Source organism: Protopterus annectens, chromosome 13.part0 (genome assembly GCF_019279795.1).
Source record: "Protopterus annectens isolate FY-2018-M chromosome 13.part0, PAN1.0, whole genome shotgun sequence".
NCBI lineage: Eukaryota > Metazoa > Chordata > Ceratodontiformes > Protopteridae > Protopterus > Protopterus annectens.
Window position 1 is genome coordinate 320,910,343 of NC_056747.1, and position 22,010 is coordinate 320,932,352.

The 22,010-nt window shown below is 40.7% G+C and overlaps 1 protein-coding gene across 2 annotated transcripts in view; it reads left to right on the forward strand.

Moving 5' to 3' along the window:
• Window positions 1–22,010, forward strand: part of SEMA6B (semaphorin 6B) — a 1,264,941-nt gene that overhangs the window by 1,023,934 nt on the left and 218,997 nt on the right. For both annotated transcript variants that reach the window (XM_044053908.1, XM_044053909.1), the window contains exons 9-10: window positions 8,191–8,310; window positions 19,673–19,761. In XM_044053908.1, coding sequence (XP_043909843.1) covers window positions 8,191–8,310; window positions 19,673–19,761 — 209 coding nt within the window. The remainder of the gene's footprint in view (window positions 1–8,190; window positions 8,311–19,672; window positions 19,762–22,010) is intronic.

A 22,010-nucleotide genomic window follows, 5' to 3' on the forward strand; every position in this document is an offset into this window, starting at 1 on the left:
GCTGAAAGCGCTAACGTTTATTAAATATTTTTGTTTTATTTTAAAGTTGCTGGCTCTTATAGTGTCATTTCGCTTTTAACTGGTTTTTCGTTCTGTTTTTTTTTTAGTTAAATGGTAGTGCCAGAAACAAACGTGCACACACACCTGCAATAATGCTAAGAAACAGGAATTTCTCTCAGTCTGATCCATATTCTGAGGTCAAGCATATACTAAGATATCTTTTCTTTGCACCCCTCCAACTGACCAGCATGCTAGAGTGTTGTACTTAAGTGCATAACATTTAAACTGGCAGTAATATGCATTACAATGGCTAAGGCAGGGTCTATAAAGCTATAGGTTTGGGTTTGAATCTGTTAGATGTTCTTCATTCCACATTGCTGCAGTCCTAACTATTGGGTAGTCCGCTGTCCAGTCGGCCCGAATACCAAAGTATATGGCTGACGTTGGTCAGGGCGCATTAGACTGACGTCAGTACGTCAGGGTACTAATGCGCATGACCGACGTCATATCCTCAATCTTTTTTGCCGCATGGTCCGATGCAGAAGCAATTTTGCGAGTGCAGGTTGGCGTTCTGAAAGTTTCTGAAGTCAGAGTTTCAGACCGAATCAAAGTTGGCTAAGTACCCGTTGGGAATATTTTGGTTTTTCTTGCCTCAGTATTTAACCGGATGTCAGAAAAAGTGAATAACTGTATTTCTTGTGGGAAACAGATACCTCATAGGGATTACCATACTTTGTGTATACCTTGTTTAGGGCCTGAGCACGGCGTTGTTGGATGCGCTCTTGTGCTAGATTTAACAAACGCACTATTAAGAGAAGGTTAGACTGTGCCAGGTTAGTGTTTGGGAAGCGTTGTAATTATAAAATGCCGTCGGATGCTCCGGCCGCTTCGCTAAAAGCGCAAGATAAAGCAGCAAAGCCTAGGGTGGAGGAACCGACAGTCCCAGGCGTCGGTTCTTTGGAAGGCTCAGTGGGCCGGAGATTTTGCCAGGTGTTTCTTTGGAGTCTCAGGAGAGACTTTACTGTTACAGGATGTATCCTCTCAGGAAGTAGGCCAGACTGAGGGGGCTTCTCAGGTGGCTGTTCTTCCCTCTCTTCCTAAGGTGGTTAGAGCCTCCCCTTCAGTTTCCAAGGCTTCTTTGAGGGCAGGCCAAGTTTAGCTTCTGTGGGGGTTTCTCCTACTGCTTCAGGATCTTTGCCTAAGAAACATATGCTTAAAATGGCAGAGGATTTGATTACTATGATTAGGGGTTCTATGCCCCCTCCTGATAAGAGGCCTAGGGTGGAACCTGAGTTTGAGAGTTTTGAGCAATGCTCGAGGCTTGAGTCTTGCTGAAGACTTGCAGGAGTACCCTCCTTATTCTGATTCTGATGTGGATGATTCTACTCCTTCTGCTTCTCCTCCTGAGGATTTTTCATTTTCAGAGACTCTGCATTCCATGAGGAGCATTTTAAATGGGAAGGTCAAGATTTCTCTGATTCCAGGAAAAGGCTTAGGGAATTCTTGTTTTACCCCAGCATAGGCCTTTAGCTATACCTCCTGTTTTGAATGTGGTGGAAGATGTGTTTGCAGAGGCTTCCCTGAATCCTGATTCTTTGCCTCCTGCCCCAGTTAAACCGGATAGGTATTATAGGGTGCCTGAAGCTCATAAGTATCTTTTAAGAGTCCTAGGGCAGACCCGAAACTGTCTCTCAGGGGCCTAAAGGTGTGAAGGCCTCAGTTGTTAAAAATCCTGTCCCTCCTGATAAAGAGGCAAGGGCTTTGGATAGATGGGGAAAGAAAGTGTATACTTCTTCCACTTTAGCCATGAGGGCGTTGAATTGTCAGTTTCACATGTTAAAATATCAGAATTATCTTCTTTCACAGTTGAAATCTAAGGTGGATGCTCTGGCTGAAGGTATTGAGTGTAAAGAGTTGCAGGATTTGGTTCATGTGTCTGAACAGGTGGGTAAACATTCCTTGCAGTGTGGTTTTGATGCTGTGCAGGCCTCCTCCAGGGTGGCTGCCACTGGTTCTGTTCTTCGAGGCACGCCTGGCTGAGAGATCAGAATTTAGCTGAGCATGTTAAGACAAGGATTTTGGATGCTCCTTTACAGTCTGATGTGTTGTTTGGTTCGCCTGTGGAAGCAGTTTTGAAGAAAATGGAGGACAAGGCTAAGTCTATGCAAACTGTTAAAGATTTTTGCAGGTGCAGCCTCCAAGTTTAGTAGAAATTGGCCTACTAAGGGATGGACTTATCCTGCTTATGATTCCCAGTCTAGGGGTAGGTCTAGGCGTGGTAGGGGCAGAGCTCAGGGTTCTTTTAGGCCTAGGACAGGGAGTTCCCCTGCTCAGACTTGGTGAGGGCAGGGGTCAGTCCTTTCGTAAGCAAACCCAATGACCTGCCTTTTCAGCTGCCAATGCGTTCTCGCCTGGCAGCACCTTGGAGGAAGGCTGTCTCTTTTCAAAGAAAATTGGGATTTAATTACCCAAGACAGATGGGTTCTGGATATTATTCACCACGGTTACAGGTTTTATTTCCATACCTTGCCTCCTTTCAAAGGCATGCCAGACATTCCTCCTCTTCAAAGAACAGAGGCTCACAAGCAAATTTCTCTGTTGCTCCAAATAGGGGCCATTCAGTCAGTTCCTGTGCCGGAAAGGGGCCTAGGATTTTATTCTCGCCTGTTCCTAGTACCAAAGAAGGGGAACACGTGGAGACCAATTCTGGATTTATCTATTCTCAACACTTATCTGGACATTCCCAAGTTCAAAATGTTGACGTTACAACAGCTTTTACCTCTGCTGGGCAAAGATCACTGGATGGTAACTTTAGATCTCAAGGAAGCTTACCTTCATGTGCCAATAAGACTACGTTGCAGGAAGTATCTGCGTTTTCGAGCTGGAAATTCTCATTATCAGTTCTCTGCATTGCCCTTTGGCTTATCTACTGCGCCAGAGTATTCACAAAGGTTCTGGCTCCAGTGATAGCTTACTTCAGGCTAAAGGAATCCAAATCTATCCTTACTTGGGCGACTGCATGATTCTGGCTCAAGAAAAGGAAGATCTTCTACAGCATCTGGAATATGTCATAGCAGTGCTAAGATGCCTAGGGTATTCTGTGAATGAAATAAAGTCCAGTCTAGTACCCTCTCAAGACATGTGCTTTCTGGGTGTGAGACTGAATACAGCAGCCCAGATGGCCTTTTTAACCCCGGACAAACAAAGAATCTTTCCAGTTACTTCCATCATCTATCTCTTCAGTCCGGGCTGACTGCAAGGACAGTCCTTCAAGCCTTAGGGTTCATGGCATCTTGTATTCTGGTGCTTCCCAATGCCAAACTGCATATGACGAAGCTACAATGGTATCTCAAAAATCTGTGGACACAGCACTGCCAGGATTTGGACACTGTCATTCAAATAATACCTTGCATTCAAAAGGAATTTTTGTGGTGGGCTCAGGAATGTCACCTAAACAAGGGACTCTCTGTGACCCGGCCAGAGGCAAGTCAGATACTAACGACAGATGCCTCAGATATTGCTTGGGGAGCTCATCTAAATGGAAAGTGGATACAAGACAAGTGGCCTGCCAGACTACAGCATCTACATATCAACATGAAAGAGATGTTAGCAGTTCAGTTTGCATTAATTGCTTTCAAGGAGTTACTTCTTCCAGGGCAGGTGTTGATTCTAACAGACAACACAACTGTCATGTGGTACATCAACAAACAAGGGGAACTCATTCACCCATTGTGCAGACAAGCAATGATTTTATGGGAGACTGCGCTCAGTCTGCAACTAACTCTTCAGGCAAGGTTTCTGCCGGAGCACAGAACTCCTTAGCAGATGTATTAAGCAGACAAATCATGGATCCCCACGAGTGGAAACTGGATCTTCATGTATTTCAAAATTGACAGTGTCATGGGGAACTCCAGACATAGATCTGTTCGCTTCTCCACTAAACCACCAGCTGCCAAAGTTTTGCACAAGGGATTTCATCACACAGCTTGGAAAGTGGATGCTCTTTCTTTCAGTTGGAAAAATCTTCATGTGTATGCTTTTCCACCTCTGCCTCTTCTTCCAAAGGTGCTTCTAAAGGTCAGACAAGACAAGCCAAGGATGATTTTAATAGCTCCAGATTGGCCTCGGCAGCACTGGTACCCATTACTGAGGAGTCTGGTAAGGAAGCCTCCATGGCCTTTACCCTTGATTCCACACCTGTTGTCTCAGAGGGAAGGTCATCTGCTCAATGTCAAGCTTCACTCTCTGCATCTAACAGCCTGGCATATTCTGTTTTGAAAGACAGCAGGTCTCAGCTTCCTCAACAAGTTTTAAATGTGATTATGGAAGCCAGAAGACCTAGTACAAGGAAAGTGTACGCAGAAAAATGGAAGAGATTTTTATTTTGGAGTGCAGCAAACAATTTGGAGATTTCTGAGCCAAATTTGAGTGTGGCTCTTCAATATCTTACTGAGTTACTGGACAAAGGTTTGTCTTTCTCTTCCATTAAGATTCATGCTGCAGCAATTTCAGCTCACTATGATTGTGACCCACCATTGTTTTCGCATCCTTTGTTCAAGCAATTTCTTAGAGGGCAAAGAATATAAGACCCCCACGTGAGCTCCTACTCCTGCTTGGGATCTCAATTTTGTGTTGGAGAAACTTACTCTACAACCTTTTGAGCCTGCGGCTACTGCTGAATTGAAATACTTGTCATGGAAGACTGCTATTTTGTTGGCCATTACTTCTGCAAGAAGGGTTTCTGAGTTGCAGGCCCTTATGGCAGTGGAGCCTTTTTGATTTTTCATAAGGATAGGGTATCTTTCATTACTAATCCTTCCTTTATGCCTAAGGTGGTTTCTAGTGTGGCTTTAAACCAAACTATTCATTTGCCTACCTTTTATGCAGATCCCCAAAATAAAGGGGAAAAGATTTTGCACACTTTAGATGTACACAGGCTATTGCGTTATTATTTGAGCAGGACTAAGGATTTTAGGCAGTCTCAGCAGTTGTTTGTTTCTTTTGCTTTGAGTTCTAAGGGCAAGCCTGTGTCAAAGCAAACTATTTCTAGGTGGATTGGGTGTTGCATTACATTTTGTTATTCCCATCATGGCAAGGAGATTCCAGCTGGGATTAGGCCTCATTCCACTAGGGCTACTGCCACTTCTACAGCATTTCTAAGGGGGGTGGCAACTAAGGATATTTTGGAGGCAGCTACTTGGAGTTCAGTGCATACTTTCACTAAGCATTATCACCTTCCTCTCTACTCTAAGTCTAGGGCTGGTCTTGCCACAGCTATTTTGCAAGGCATGTTGTCAGTTCCTGCTTCCTTATGATTTGCCATCCTCCCTTACCTCTGCTTTGGGATTCTACCCAATAGTTAGGACTGCAGCAATGTGGAATGAAGAACATAGTACAGTTTTGTACCTACCATAAATGTAGATGTTCGAGGATCCACATTGCTGCAGTCCAATTTACCCTCCCTCGTTCCGAACTCTGTTTAGGGGTGGTTGTGTAGGTGAAGTTATATTCTGCTAATTGTGTATATATTGTACATATATTTTTTGGTGCAGGTATTTTGGGAGTTTTTGGTTTTTGGCCTTATCTTTTCAGGGTCTTCTGACATCTGGGGCAAGAAAAGACTGAGGATATGACGTCGGTCATGCGCATTAGTACCCTGACATACTGACGTCAGTCTAATGCGCCCTGACCGACGTCAGCCATATACTTTGGTATTCGGGCCGACTGGACAGCGGACTACCCAATAGTTAGGACTGCAGCAATGTGGATCCTCGAACATCTACATTTATGGTAGGTACAAAACTGTACTTTTTCACTGTCTCTGTACAGGACGCTAGCCAATCACTTCATGCCTTTGTAATGGTGGATAATTTGAAAAAGTGACCTTTAGGTTCAATGGATCTACCTGAGTAACAAGTTTATATAAATAAGAAATAATTTATATTGCCCATGGTTTAATGGCATAACATGCATTGATAATAGATTGTTCAAAGTGCAACATCTGTTCAGTATCAAGCACTTAAGGGATTGGGTCAGCATGCTTTGTTTTGCTTTGTCTGGTTATGGCAACTGCAGTGAACTGATCTGAATCTGGAGTATAAAAGTCCGTTATTAACTGAGTCTTAGGCTGTTCCACAACAGAGTAACACTGCACTGATGGCTTTGAAGTATTAAAAAAAATTATAGGCTTACATGTAGACAAGTAAACAGGCATGTGGGCAAATATATGACATAGCTATTCCCAAAATACAGAACATATGAATGGAAGAAGGTAAGTAATTTGTTAGAAATCTAGAGAAATCACAGAAGTGAACAGCACTGATAAACCTTTCAAGCCATTGATGATCATAGCGAATCGAGCATTAACAACATGGGGTAGATAACTAAGGGTGATATAGGTATAGTTGGAAGTAGGCTGGAAATATGACGACTGGCAAAGCCATGAGTACAGGAAAACAGAGGAGACAGAAATGAAGCAGGGTGTCTAAAGAGTTCCACAGGTGCAGCCTTCTGCTATACGTAAAGAGTTATCAAGGGTTCTTCCAGCAGTCGTGGGTGTCATGTTCCATAGGTCTTTCAAGACCTGGTAAATGAAATAAAAAGCAGCTTACATATTATCTATCCATAAATATTAACCTGAGGCTGAACTGGAAAACAAGGGATTATTAAGCCTCACATTAATAGTGAGGAAGCTCATGGAAACACTACTAACTATGCATGGAAGCATCAGAACCCACACTGGTTATCCGTGTGGGATTTTGTCATATATATTGTGCCTTAACAGCAGGATGAGACAGAAGGGGAAAAAGGTTAGGGTTTAAGCAGAGTTCCTGTGTTTGGCTATCAACAATACAAACACTGACTAGAAGATTCTGTTCCTAGAATACAATGAAATCTTCTAGGAGCACAGTATATTTTATATCTATAGCTGTCTATCTTATATATAAAATGAAATAAATATATACACATTAGACAGCAGAAGCATCATGATTCAGGTCTTTAAAATGTTGAAGGGAATAAATGAAAGTGAATCGAAGTAGCAGTCCCAGTTAAGAGGAGGTATAAACATAATAGTACACAGTGTTAAAACTGCTAAGGAAAACAAATTGAGAGAGGAAAACAAACGCGCATATTAATTGAAAGGGTGGTATCTAAGCTGAGCTTTCCATCACAGGAAGCAATGGACCATAGTTAGGTAGATGTATGCAGGGAGTATGGCACAGAGTGGCTAAAAGAGATTTAAACTACAAGGACAGGGAAAATGAAAGGTACATTTGTAAAAAGAGAAGTTATTTGGTTATTTTTCTAAACTAAGTAGACCAGGAGGCTTGCTTTGTCTGAGAATTAAGCATGTCTGTGATGTTTAAATTTTAAGGTGTCACTGGCCATCCTCATTTTTAATATGTGAACGTCTAGCTTTAGTTGCCCCTTTTGTGTTTTTGAGGTGCAGCACATACTTCATAGGTATTAAATGAAATTCTTTTCTGCATGTAAACGTACTGTTGTATGCATATTCACATTCCGTTTATATATAAAACTGTTTAAAATTGCATGATTTCTGAAATGATAAAATTGTAAGAAATGCAGCTGGTGGGTATTCTTGCTTATCACAGCAGGTGAATTTAATTTTCTGAAGCTGTAAATGTTATTTTCCTAATTGCAGCTGTGGTGCATGCTGTGTTTTACTTCTTCTTTTGGCTTTTCCTGGTTAGGGGTCGCCACAGCAGATCACTTGTCAGCTTATGATTGGCAGTGGAGTTTTATGGTGTTGAGTTGCCAGCCTGGTGCCCAACCTTCCAAAGAAGGCACATGCACGCACTCACACCTAGGGCCAATTTACAGTGTCCATTCCACCTACAGCATGTCTTTGGGATGTGGGAGGAAACCCACGCGACCACAGAGAAACCATGCAAACTCCGCACAGAAGGCACCCCACCCGAGGATCAAACCGGAGAACCTCTTGCTGTGAGGTAGTAATGCTAACCACTGCACCACCATGTTGTGTTTTACTAGCAGAGAGTAATATTGAACTGGAATGAATTATATGATCACCTCAACTCAGAAAAAAGTGGTTAGAACCATAAAATGGTCTGTTTAGATTGTGTCACTAACTCTTGTTTGCTGTTGTAGATATTCTGTGCCAAACATGAAGAAACTTAAACAACTTTTTTTTTTTTTTGTCTTTTTAAGAGGGAAAGCTGTTCACAGCCACTGTGACTGATTTCCTAGCCATCGATGCTGTTATCTACAGAAGTCTTGGTGGTAGTCCAACCTTACGGACCGTCAAACATGATTCAAAGTGGTTTAAAGGTACATTATTACTTTTGACTTGGTACCTTTCTCTAACCTACTTGAGGCTGTGACTATGCAACAACAGTGCTTCACACTACATTTGTACCCACTATGTTGTAATCCAATACTGCAAGTTTTACTCTAGTACAAATGTTATGGAAGGGGAATAAAATGTGTATCAGTATGCATTAATTCATACTTATGGTGAGCATGCCTGATAGTTACCTTAATGGACCCAGCTGGGATGTTTTGCTGCAGCTACAGATGGGCCAGATTCATTAACACCTACACATATTGGTGTGTAAGTAAGACTTCTAATATGAAGGAAGAACTGTATCTGCACTACATATCTGGTGGAACAGAGTACAGTATATTAGTACAAAAAAACTCATAATCTTATTTGGTTTCTCTGCTAAAACTTCGGTGAAGGTATGTGGAGGGATATTGCTATGAGCATTAGTACAAAGTAAGTGGTTCACTTTTTGGGAGTGCTTTGCTTTTACTACAATACACTGTCTTGATGGGTTACCTCAGGGAGCATTATAGACGCTGAGTAATAAACATCTACTAGGTGTGCTTTACTAAGACTACAGTACTAATATTGTTGAGTAATATACTGGAAGGATGCAGTTCAGTATGTTGGCACACACATGTATTACTCCTGCTAAAACTGTTTGTTGAATCTGCAGTACCACTGTTGAAATGGGATGTATTAATATTATATAAGTGATATTCTTTTCAATATATTTTACTGCAACTACAATATAACTGTTGTGCTTGTATATGCCGTCTCAAACACATGCAGTAATATCACACACCCTAGACATAACTACAATATAAATGTTGTGCTGGTATATGTCATCTCAAACACATGTAGTAATATCACACACCTTAGACATAATAACTACAATATAACTGTTGTGCTGGTATGTGTCCTCTCAAACACATGTAGTAATATCACACACCCTAGATATAATAGCTACAATATAACTGTTGTGCTTGTATGTGTCATCTCAAACACATATAGTAATATCACATACCCTAGACATAATAAATGAGGTGGTTTGTTTTAATCTTTGGTTGTAGTAACAGTCCTGTGAGGTTCTTGCATCTTAGCACTCCCATATAAAAAAGTTTAATTTTTTTCACTGAATTACTCCCAATTTGTGCTAACTCTGAATTTTGTAAAGCCCTTCCTTTTGCACTTAAGTCCATTTTTCATTCCCATAACTGATTATGAACTGCCACTAGCTGCCGCTTTGCTCAATGGGTAAACTGGATCAGCCTTAGCTTCCCATGCTACCCATGTCCAGAGGTGGTGAGAAGATCATGGATGCTTGTGCAGTGTCATACTGCTGCCTGCCACCCTCAGGAGATGCACTTACACTTCAGAGATCACGGATGCTTGTGCAGTGTCATACTGCTATCTGCTGCCCTCAGGAGATGCACTTACACTTTGGCGATCACAGATGCTTGTGCAGTGTCATACTGCTATCTGCTGCCCTCAGGAGATGCACTTACACTTCAGAGATCACGGATGCTTGTGCAGTGTCATACTGCTGCCTGCCACCCTCAGGAGATGCACTTACACTTCAGAGATCACGGATGCTTGTGCAGTGTCATACTGCTATCTGCTGCCCTCAGGAGATGCACTTACACTTCAGAGATCACGGATGCTTGCACAATGTCATACTGCTGTCTGCTGTCCTTAGGAGATGTAGTACACTTCAGAGATCATGGATGCTTGTGCAGTGTCATACTGCAGTCTGTCACCCTCAGGAGATGCATGTACACATCAGAGATCAGATGCTTGTGCAGTGTCATACTGCAGTCTGTCACCCTCAGGAGATGCATGTACACATCAGAGATCAGATGCTTGTGCAGTGTCATACTGCTGTCTGCTGCCCTCAGGAGATGCAGTTACACTTCAGAGATCATGGATGCTTGTGCAGTGTCATACTGCAGTCTGTCACCCTCAGGAGATGCATGTACATGTCAGAGATCACAGATGCTTGTGCAGTGTCATACTGCTGCCTGCTGCCCTCAGGAGATGCACTTACACTTCAGAGATCACGGATGCTTGTGCAGTGTCATACTGCTGTCTGCTGCTCTCAGGAGATGCACTTATACTTTGGCGATCATAGATGCTTGTGCAGTGTCATACTGCTGTCTGCTGCCCTCAGGAGATGCACTTATACTTTGGCGATCATAGATGCTTGTGCAGTGTCATACTGCTATCTGCTGCCCTCAGGAGATGCACTTACACTTCAGAGATCACAGATGCTTGTGCAGTGTCATACTGCTGCCTGCTGCCCTCAGGAGATGCACTTACACTTCAGAGATCACGGATGCTTGTGCAGTGTCATACTGCTATCTGCTGCCCTCAGGAGATGCACTTTCAGAGATCACGGATGCTTGCACAATGTCATACTGCTGTCTGCTGTCCTTAGGAGATGTAGTACACTTCAGAGATCACAGATGCTTGTGCAGTGTCATACTGCAGTCTGTCACCCTCAGGAGATGCATGTACACATCAGAGATCACAGATGCTTGTGCAGTGTCATACTGCTGTCTGTCACCCTCAGGAGATGCATGTACACATCAGAGATCACAGATGCTTGTGCAGTGTCATACTGCTATCTGCTGCCCTCAGGAGATGCACTTACACTTCAGGGATCATGGATGCTTGCGCAGTGTCATACTGCAGTCTGTCACCCTCAGGAGATGCACATACACTTCAGAGATCACAGATGCTTGTGCAGTGTCATACTGCTATCTGCTGCCCTCAGGAGATGCACTTACACTTCAGAGATCACGGATGCTTGTGCAGTGTCATACTGCTGTCTGCTGCTCTCAGGAGATGCACTTATACTTTGGCGATCATAGATGCTTGTGCAGTGTCATACTGCTGTCTGCTGCCCTCAGGAGATGCACTTATACTTTGGCGATCATAGATGCTTGTGCAGTGTCATACTGCTATCTGCTGCCCTCAGGAGATGCACTTACACTTCAGAGATCACAGATGCTTGTGCAGTGTCATACTGCTGCCTGCTGCCCTCAGGAGATGCACTTACACTTCAGAGATCACGGATGCTTGTGCAGTGTCATACTGCTGTCTGCTGCCCTCAGGAGATGCACTTACACTTTGGCGATCACAGATGCTTGTGCAGTGTCATACTGCTATCTGCTGCCCTCAGGAGATGCACTTACACTTCAGAGATCACGGATGCTTGTGCAGTGTCATACTGCTATCTGCTGCCCTCAGGAGATGCACGTCCACTTCAGAGATCACAGATGCTTGTGCAGTGTCATACTGCTGCCTGCTGCCCTCAGGAGATGCACTTACACTTCAGAGATCACGGATGCTTGTGCAGTGTCATACTGCTATCTGCTGCCCTCAGGAGATGCACTTACACTTCAGAGATCACAGATGCTTGTGCAGTGTCATACTGCTGCCTGCTGCCCTCAGGAGATGCACTTACACTTCAGAGATCACGGATGCTTGTGCAGTGTCATACTGCTGCCTGCTGCCCTCAGGAGATGCACTTACACTTCAGGGATCACGGATGCTTGTGCAGTGTCATACTGCAGTCTGTCAACCTCAGGAGATGCACTTACACATCAGAGATCACAGATGCTTGTGCAGTGTCATACTGCTGCCTGCCACCCTCAGGAGATGCACTTACACTTCAGAGATCACGGATGCTGTCATACTGCTGCCCTCAGGAGATACACTTACACTACGGAGAGCACAGATGCTTATGTAGTGTCATACTGCAGTCTGTCACCCTCAGGAGATGTATGTCCACTTCAGAGATCAGAGATGCTTGTGCAGTGTCATACTGCTGTTTCCCTCCCTCAGGAGATGTTTGTGCACTTCTGCATATGTATAACCTCCTAACCATGCAGTATACTGATTGCAGCATGGAGCTCCCCAGGTTAGAATGCTGCAGTTGCATTTAGCTTAGATTACCTCCCTTCTCACAGAAGCAACTCCTGATCAAATGCTTGAAACATGGAGCTCGCTAGGCTCATAATGCTGCCACTGCAGTAACCCCAGTCTGCCTTCCCCTCCCAGGATAGGCAAGCTGCAGTTGTCTGCTCACTCCTATTCTCCCCCACACAACTTCTCCAGCAGCCATGCCGCTAATCAAACATGGATCATCTAAAGTGCAGTAATGGCTTTATCCCTCTGTACCAAAGCATCACTTTTGTACTTAAATCGTATTCCACATACAGAAGCTACCTTGCACGTTGTCTTTGTTAAGCATTTAAATCTGTAGTAAATTTGGGATCATTTATAGCCTCTCTCTCTCTTAACAACCAGCATTGTTTCAAGTTTATTCAAGCAATGCTCAGTAGTAACTTTCCCTAAAGTACCCCACCCCAAGATCAGCTTACTGCCCCATAACCATTCTTCATCCTTTAGCCAAAATACTTGAGAAACTTATATATGAACAAATACTTCAGTTTCTTACACAGCATATCGTCTTCTCAGACAGGCCACACAGCTTCAAACCTAAATATAGCAACACTACAGTCATTTTGTCCCCTACGTATCAGATTTATTCTAACATGGAAAGGGTAAAATAACAGGGGCAACTTTTACTGGCCTAAAACTGGCATTTAAATGTAATGTGTAGACCATAATATTTTATTGGCAGAACATAAGACATGCCATTTCTCTAATGGAACCCAAAAAGATATGTAAAAGAAATTTTACATGCCCAGCTCTCTAGTAATCCTACTGGTTCATGTGTGGGTAACAAACTATATGTTATTTTAGATATCATGGAACTGATACGGGTTTTACATCTCTTTAATTCTCTGTCTCAGACGTAATAGGGTTGGTTTTATTTATATTTGCTTAACTAAACTCTCTTGCTTTATTGACCATACCCTACTTTTATCTTATCCCTGGCAGACATTAAATGTTACAATTTCAAGATAATTCTAAGGTTAATTATTGGTTAGAACCTCTGTATGGGTCTGCCTCATCTGATGCTGACATGTAAAGCCAAGCACCTCAGCTCCCTCCCGATTTGGGCTGCTGATGTACCACTAAGGTGATCTTCCTGCAGGTACCCCTGTATTTCACTTCATTACATAAAAAATATATTTAACTCATTCATATTAACCAGGGGTCTATCACACTTAAATATTGTTGATACTGCATTTTTTCGTGTTGCTGTATCTAAGGCTTCCCTTTTTCACTTAGCAGTACTTTCATAAGGTGGACTTCAGTTGTACCCTGGTTCTCTGGTTAATCTCTTGATTGGCATATAGTCTGGGTGTACTGATCCTTCCCTCCTTGCTTTATAATATTCAGAACAGTGGGAGAACAGTTTTTTGTTGTATTCTATCCTAGTTTGTGTCTTATGTCAGATGGGGTATGACTGTGTTACAATGGAGTGTTTTTACAGCAATCATGCTCCCCACACGTGGCCAGCCCACCGCAGGTTTCCATCCATCCTGCTCTCCATTACGAAACATACTAGTATCATGTCTCCTGTTCTCAGATACTAGGCAGCTACACAGCACAGTTCCTTTCAAGCATTCCATCCTTCCCGTCTTAGCTTATCCTCTGGTACCTAGTTGCTTACTGATCCCATTAATAACATGACAGTACCTTATTCTGGTTTAGTGCCAGTAGCATTATATTCTAAAATAATACTGTTGCTATGGGTTTTGTAGTTAGTCATTGTGAGTTCTCATGTTGAAATATTTTTCCCATCTGGATAGTCCTTCCTCTCTCCTTTACATAATAATGATTCATGCTTTAAAAACGGAGTAACTGAGTGCTAGAACTGATATCTTAACTTCAGGTGAACAGTTGTGGAGGCAGCACTATATATATGTATAATTTCTGCTAGTGATGGAGAATAAGTATTCTTAAACAATTCAAGATATTTTCTTTTACTGGACTGGACAAAACTGTAAATGTATGCAAAAAAATAACAGTAATGCTACTTGTATTGCAATGTGTTCATAACTCTATAAAAAGGTATCCTTTCTGTAAAACCAGGTTTTAGTGTTGTTTTGTTACCACCTCTGTTTTCTTATAACCTGCATGCGATTCAGCTTTCTGTCAGACTATATTTTCCAGCATTTCTGTTCCATACAGAAAAGATTTGTAACCAAGGCCTAAAATAAAATGCACAATGTACACAAATAAGGACTGAGTGCACAGAAACCCAAACTGATGTGACTTGTGCACTCTAAATTTGCTGTAAACTGTTGACCTGAAGTGTCACAGCAGACATACTAAAGCACAGCCAAAGGTAAAGGGATTCAGAATCCTTTCATTCAGACAGCATTTTTTTCCTTAAAATGACAACCTAAACCTGTCACTCCAAAGTGGGATTGCAGCTGTATTGTTTAGGCAGTTTAGATTACATCACAGTTCAAGATGAAGCTAGTCTGATATATCACTATAAGATGTACAGAAGGAGGGGCAGTTGAACAGATGCTCAGTATGTCAAAGAAACAGATTTGGGGCATTGAGGAGACAGCTTATTAATTCAGATTTAGTGCTGAATTCTGCTAAAGTCATTTTTAATCCATGCTGTGAAGTCAAAAGCACAAGAAAGAGAGAACGAGAGAGAGAGAGAGAGGGAGACAGATGTGTGGAGAATTTCATATGCATAATTTCATACAGCACTGTAGGCCGAAGGGAAAACATTGGAGGTGTACATGAACAGAAGAGGAATGTCATGTATTTGCCTTAAGCATACATTGACAGTAAAATAATAAATACATAGAGAACAGAGCTGCTCTTCAATGCATCTTTTATTTCAGAATATCTCCTGCTAAACTGGCATGCCCAGCAGATCCATGCTGTACGTGAGCAAATCACACACACTCAGCATTCCCTGTCATTTATGTTAGCACAAATGTGAGCAGAGTTAGCAACTTGTAAATATATGTTTCAGGTTACTTTTCAAATGCATACATTTACCAAGGTATGACATTATTGTATCTGAGTAAAGGTTTTTGAACTCTGTTTTATCACATTCTTATTGGGTTTCCTCAACACTTTCAAAACATTGGCTGTTACCTAATTGTGTTCATTTAATAAAAGTAATACATTTTTGTATTCATTTTAGTAACATTTATAGTGTTTCTTAATCAAAAGTTCACTCCCTTCCCTACACTAAGCTTCCAAGGGAAGTCTCTCAGGCATTTTAGATGTCTCTGCTGCCCCTGTAAGTTTAGAATAGTGACCTGGATATCCTGCTTGTGGTGTGATCATTATTGGGAACACTACAACAGCAGCTTTTTCTCTCATGGTTTTCATTGTCGTCTCTCATCCTTCTTTCCCTGAATTCAAAACTTTTCCATCATGACCTTCTGGAAATGACCGTGGTCAGTGGTCTGATCTGCCGCACTCTTTGCATGTGAAACTGATAGATCATTTTCCTTAGAAAATGTTTTTGCCCCCCCCAGCCTTCTTTGATAGGTCTGGCTTATGCATACATATTAGAGGTAAGATCTGGTGGGAGTGTTACTTTTATTGGGTAAGTGGTGATGGTCATACATTTTTTTGTATCATTGCGGTGATGGTCATACTTTTTTGTATCATTCGTCATGTCAAGTAATTCTTCTTCTGGGTCTATATTAGCAAATTGAAATGTCACTTCCCTGAACACCTAATGATCGACACATAATCATCGAACTACAAAAAATATGAATGGCTACATAAGCAAATTTTTTCCCAGGGGAAAAATTGCTTGGCCAACCAAAACCCAAACACACTGTCAAACCCTAAAAAAGTGGGGGGCTTTATCCCTCCCCCACACCCTCCCCAACTAAATATACCAACTCCAAGATCACTCTACAGTGGAGAAAAGGGCAAGTTCCCAACTATGGCCAAATGATTTTCCCCTGGGAAAAAATACGCTTAAGTGGACATTCATAGTTTTTGTAGTTTGATGAGTATGTGTCAATCATTAGGTGTTCGGGTAAGTGACATTTTGATTTGCTAATATAGACCCCTTCTTCTTTCATTTGTTGAGTAGTTGGAAATAGGCCTTCTACTTGTTGAAAATACCTTAGCATTTATATGCTATGTATCGTGTCTTACATTAATAGTGTCCATTGGAATGCTGTATTTCAAATAATATAGCCCATTTGCAATTTTCCAGTCTTTATAGTAATGGAAGAAGAATCCTATTCCTTCCTCCTTTTCTGACTTTTAGTAAAATTTATCACTTGCCTTTCATTGACATATTGATAGTAAGAATTGCAAGATTGTCTCCATAACTCTGATTTTATTAAGTCCTATTTGTAATGTAGTTTTCATTTTAACAGAAACATTGTTAGTGACCAGTGTAGCAGTGGTCACCTGTATGTCATTCTGATTAGCAAGTAAGTTTGTGATAAAGAAGTTTACTCTAGTGATACATTTCTTGAGAAGTTTTTAAAGGTGTTTTATAAATTTTCCATCTGGGTTCCTTTGGGACTGGTTAGCTACTATTGTGTTGAATTCCTCTTATCGAAGCCAGTTATCGCTGATGGAATGTTCAAGGAAGCCATTTAGCATCAAAATTAATGTCTTCTATCATGATTGACTCCCTTCACATCACATCTGGTCATTCTGAGTGTGCATCCGCAGAAATTAATAAGCATGTACATATGGATGTAGTACAGATGACCATTCCCAAGAATGCAGGAGTGATGCTCGTAGTATATTTCATTCGTTTTTACATTCACTGCAGCTTTTAGTTGAGTGTAGGGTCTCTGTATCACTGCCTGGCTTCTGGAACTATTGCATCTCTTTGACACACGTGAGTCTGTATCACAGTAACTTGACAACAATATCTTTAAAATGAATGGTTAGGTAGACACATTTTCATAATAGACGTGCTCAACTTTGTCATAATTTGAGCAAGTAGTGACAAAAAAATTGTTTTACAGGGAACAGCTCCCCCTGTAGCACCCATTTTGGGGTGTTTGATTCCCACCCACCCTTACTTTATTATTATCTGTTCAAGGAAAAAGAAGAGTCACTGACAAGCAGTATAACACTTGTGTTGCTCTTTGTGCAAGAGGCTGCAAAGTTATTCCATCCACAAACTCATACCAACATGAGTACTACAATGGCACATTGTTGTGAAGCAACATAATATGAGCAATTGCCTTCTCAAGCTATTAAGCTTAGGCAACTCTTATTCACGTGATCTAAACACATGACTGTAAGTTCTTTTAGGCCACCACATGCAACTTTAGGCAAAGGACTTAATTTTTTATTGTTTTTACATACCCTGCCAGCTTCACATCCAGCACTCTAGAGTAGCACTTGGTTAAGGTTACCATTCAGGAGCCACATAATAAGAATACATGGGCCACATAAAGCGGCTCTTCTTTAACAGTAAAAACAGGGTGCAGTAGATTATTGCTTCTGAATAATTTTTCTCCAGCTGGCAAGGACTTGTGACTGTACCTGGTCATTCCTGATATTCATTATGGCATCAGTCCTGGTTAGTTGCGCGACAGCCAACATGTAGTGCACATTTACTGAAGCCATAGTTTTTGTTTCCACATGCCTTCCATATAGCAGCTGTGGCAGTCCATTCATTTTGCTGTATTGCTTTGTTTCTTATATTGGTTGTCATACGAGTGCTCTTGTAAAAACACAGAACAGCACTTTAACATCTTTCCGGTCAACATAGTCATGCAGTTTATTTAGTTACGAATGGATGGCAGTCTAGTGAGAGTGATAGCATGCCTGATAGGAGGGGTGGAACATCATACAGGCAACTAGGGCAGTGAGTTGGGTTTTCAATGACATTCTGTCAATGAGAGTGTATTTGTATGCCCCAACCATGCTTATAGTAGCTAATGTGAGCACCCACATCACTTCAGGGGCATCCTATTCCTTCCTCCTGACACATGCATGCCCTCACAAACCCAGCCTACAAGAGCTACCATTACCAACCTGAGACTGCACCAGGTCACATCCCCTAGCCCTTGGCAATATGTCATGCAGGCCCTTTCTTGCATAGAAGAAGGCTGGACAACCAGGATGACCCCCCCCCTTCTTACTGAGCTGGCATAAGCCACTCAATCCCACTCTACCATAACCTGCCCTTGTAGTACCAAAGACAGTGTTCAAACTTGGATCGGATCATTTGGGTCATATTTATGGCTTTGTCCCTCTATACTACAGAGCTCTGCTTTAACAAGTAAAATACTGTTAAATAAACAGAAAAAGGGATTATTATTCGTTGTGTCTTCTAGTCACAGTGTCTACTGCTTAAGTGGCACAGCTAACTTTACAAATACTATACATGCATGAATTATGCAACCACAAGAATCAGGCTCTCTGGTTATTTCAGACTAAACAGGAAATTCAAGGGTATGAAAAAATGTGGACAGATTAATACACTGTTTCTTAGGGCTAAACATGTGAGTTGAGGATCCAAATCTGTCCAGATAAGGAACACCGATTCAGTGTTTTTTTTTTTCTGTATTACAAGATTGCTTCAGTTTAGCTAGCATAAAAGGAAAACAGTTGATGGCTCACAAAAGAACAGAAAATGAGGTGTGCGTGTGTGTGTGTGTGTGTGTGTGTGTGTGTGTGTGTGTGTGTGTGTGTGTGTGTGTGTGTGTGTGTGTGCACATGTATGTCTGTGAGTGTGTGTGCGTACATAAAATCTACCCCAAAAATGGGACTATACTTGCAAGCATCCGTTCATTTATCTAAAATGTGAATTAAAACACAAATACAGGGCAAACCTTACCTGAATAGGCCCCAGTAGGCATACAGAGGAGAGTTCCTATTTCATTGCACAGAGGCCCTTCTGGGATTTCTGCAGCTAAAGGTGCTGTCACACTTCCATAAAAAAAAAAAAATAGTACATTAATTTTAAAAACTGAAGTTAGAGTCAACATGCACAAGATGCATAAGTAATGCAAAACCAGTGATCTGTGGGAGTTTTAACCCTATTGTTTCTACCACTGTCTTTTGCTACTCCCCATCTTCATAATTTGCACACACAGCAGAAAATATTTCCTCACCATTGCACTAGTTAAAGAGGAGAAACTACAGATTTTTGACATCAACCTACAGACTTACTAATGAATTTCAAAGAGTAAGCTACTGTTTTTCCTTTTTTTGGCAGTGGGATTGCATCGATATTAGGAAGTACTTAAATACTGCAGGCTTGAGTAGAAACAAAGATCACAACTCCTACATCACTAACAAAAAGTTGCAGTGCCAGAGTTATAAGAGTTGTAAAACTGCATTGTATCATTGCCTTCCATTATAGTATGTTTGACTCAATGCCTTTTTTTAAAGTCTGCAAGGTCACTAAGGAGATGGAATTTGTGCCTTAAGCAAGCAGTAATACCTTATTTTTATTTCTGTGTTGTATTTTAGAGCCATATTTTGTTCATGCTGTGGAATGGCAAAACCATGTCTATTTTTTCTTTCGGGAGCTTGCTATAGAATTCAACTACTTGGAAAAGGCAAGTGAGAGCACACATATATTTATTCATTTATTAATTATTTAATTGCATCACTTTCTCAGTGAAATAACAGAAAATAATGAATGTGTGCGGAGTTTTTATAGTGCCTGTGGTTCTCTCTTAAAGGAAATGTAAACTGTTTTTAAGTAGTGCGCACAAAAGCCATATAACAATTGTTGGAGTGTATAGATCACCAAAGTTAAGTGCTGTTGACGTAGAGGAATTCATACATTTCTTCCATGACTGGAGTAATACTGATTCAACGATATTACTCAGAAAATTATTGCTTCAGATTGTAAAAAAGAATACCAGAAAATGGAACATACTAGAATTGTTTGTGATCCTAAAGAAATTATGTTGACTCCATGTCAAGTTTTACCGCAATTGGTATGCAGTGATCATAGGGTTATAAAGGTTAATTTGGTACTAGATAATTCTTCCAAACTGAAATCTAAACCAATGCGCAAAACATTAATAACAAATTATATGGAGGCAAAATGATTACTATGTGAAAACAATTGGAATGCTACATTCAGTGTAAAAACTGCAGAAAGAATGTGGAATGTTTTGAAAGAGAAATTGTTTGAATGTAGAAAAACAAACAAAAAATGTTTAGCATCAGGATCCAGGTACACAACTTCAGGATGATACACTTCCACAATATCAAGTAACTTGATTAAGGTGAGAGACAAAAAATATAAGAAATAGAAAAGAGGTTGAGCTACGACTTTGAAAACTGAAATAAACAAACTGTACAGACAAATTGAACATACTGTGAGATGAGCAAGAACATTTTAAAGCAAATTTATATGAAGATATTGAGCATAATAGGAAAACATTTTATAGATACATAAGATGTGGTAGGAGTAGAGACATACAAATTGATAAACTACGTAGATTCTAAAATTTAATCTCAGACACAACATTTACAAAATTTTATGCAAATCAGTTTGGCTGTATAAAGGGGATAATAAATTGTCCTAGTAACATCCAGGTAAGCTCAGATACTGAAATCAGATTACATTATATTGAAAAAGAACTCTGCAAACTGAATCCAAACAAAGCACAGGGAGGATATGGAATTAGTTAAATAACCTGAAAACACTTTAGCATAAACTTACAGTACCATTATATCTTTTATTTTCTAGGCCTTATAAATATGGGGAGATTCCTCAAGATTGGAGCCATGCATTTGTTAGACCTCTATTTAAGTGAAAAGGGAGTAGGCCAAATCCAGAGTCATACAGACCCTTAAGTGTACTTTCATGTTGTGGAATGTAATGGAGAAGGTTATATCCGATAAATTAGTGTCAGAATTTGAAAGGTTGGGACTTGTAAACATATATCAGCATGCATGTGGTGAAAATAGGTTTATTACCACCTGTAACATGATATTCAATAACAATATAATAGCTAAGAATGAAAAACTGTGTTGTGATGTAATTTATATAGATTTAACTTCAGCATTTGATACGGTCATAAACAAAACACTGGTTAACAACTAGGTATCGATGTATTCTTGATAAGATAGAGAGCTGTCTGGATTGCAAATATGACATGGCAAGTATCATACAGCAGTTGAACAGGTGAAATTCAAAGTTTCAGTCAGGGTGTCCCACAGGGCTCTATCCTATGCCCATACCTGTTGAAATTGAATTGTCAGATCTGTCTTTTTCATCTAAGATTTTCTACAGTCTGTATGCAGATGACTTGAAAATGAGTAAATTGACTGTGTGTGTTACAGACAGGGCATGCATGCAAAAGAATTTGACTAAATTGACCATTTGGGCACAGGAGAATAATATGCTGATAAATACATCAAAAACTAAGCATATGAGATGTGGGAGACACAAAATGAATGCTGAATATTTCATTCAGCACACAATGATTGCTGCTGTAGATTCATTTAAGGACCTGGATATATGGGCAGATTCAGCTATGAGTTTTTCTAATCATATCAACCAATTGGTTAATGATAGTTATAGAACTATGGGTTGTATAAAAGGATTTATTTAGTCTAGAAAATCAGAAATGATGGAGTCATTGCTCGTTAGTTCATTAGATCCAAACTTGAGCATGGAATAACAATTTGGAAACCTTATAAGAAAACAAGCATGTGTAAACTGGGAAGAGTACAGCAAAAATATGCCAACGGTATCCATGGATGTGAAAATTTAAGTTGTTGTGAAAGACTGATATATCGGAACTTGTGCAGTGTCTCAAATAGATATTTAAGAGGAGACCGTATT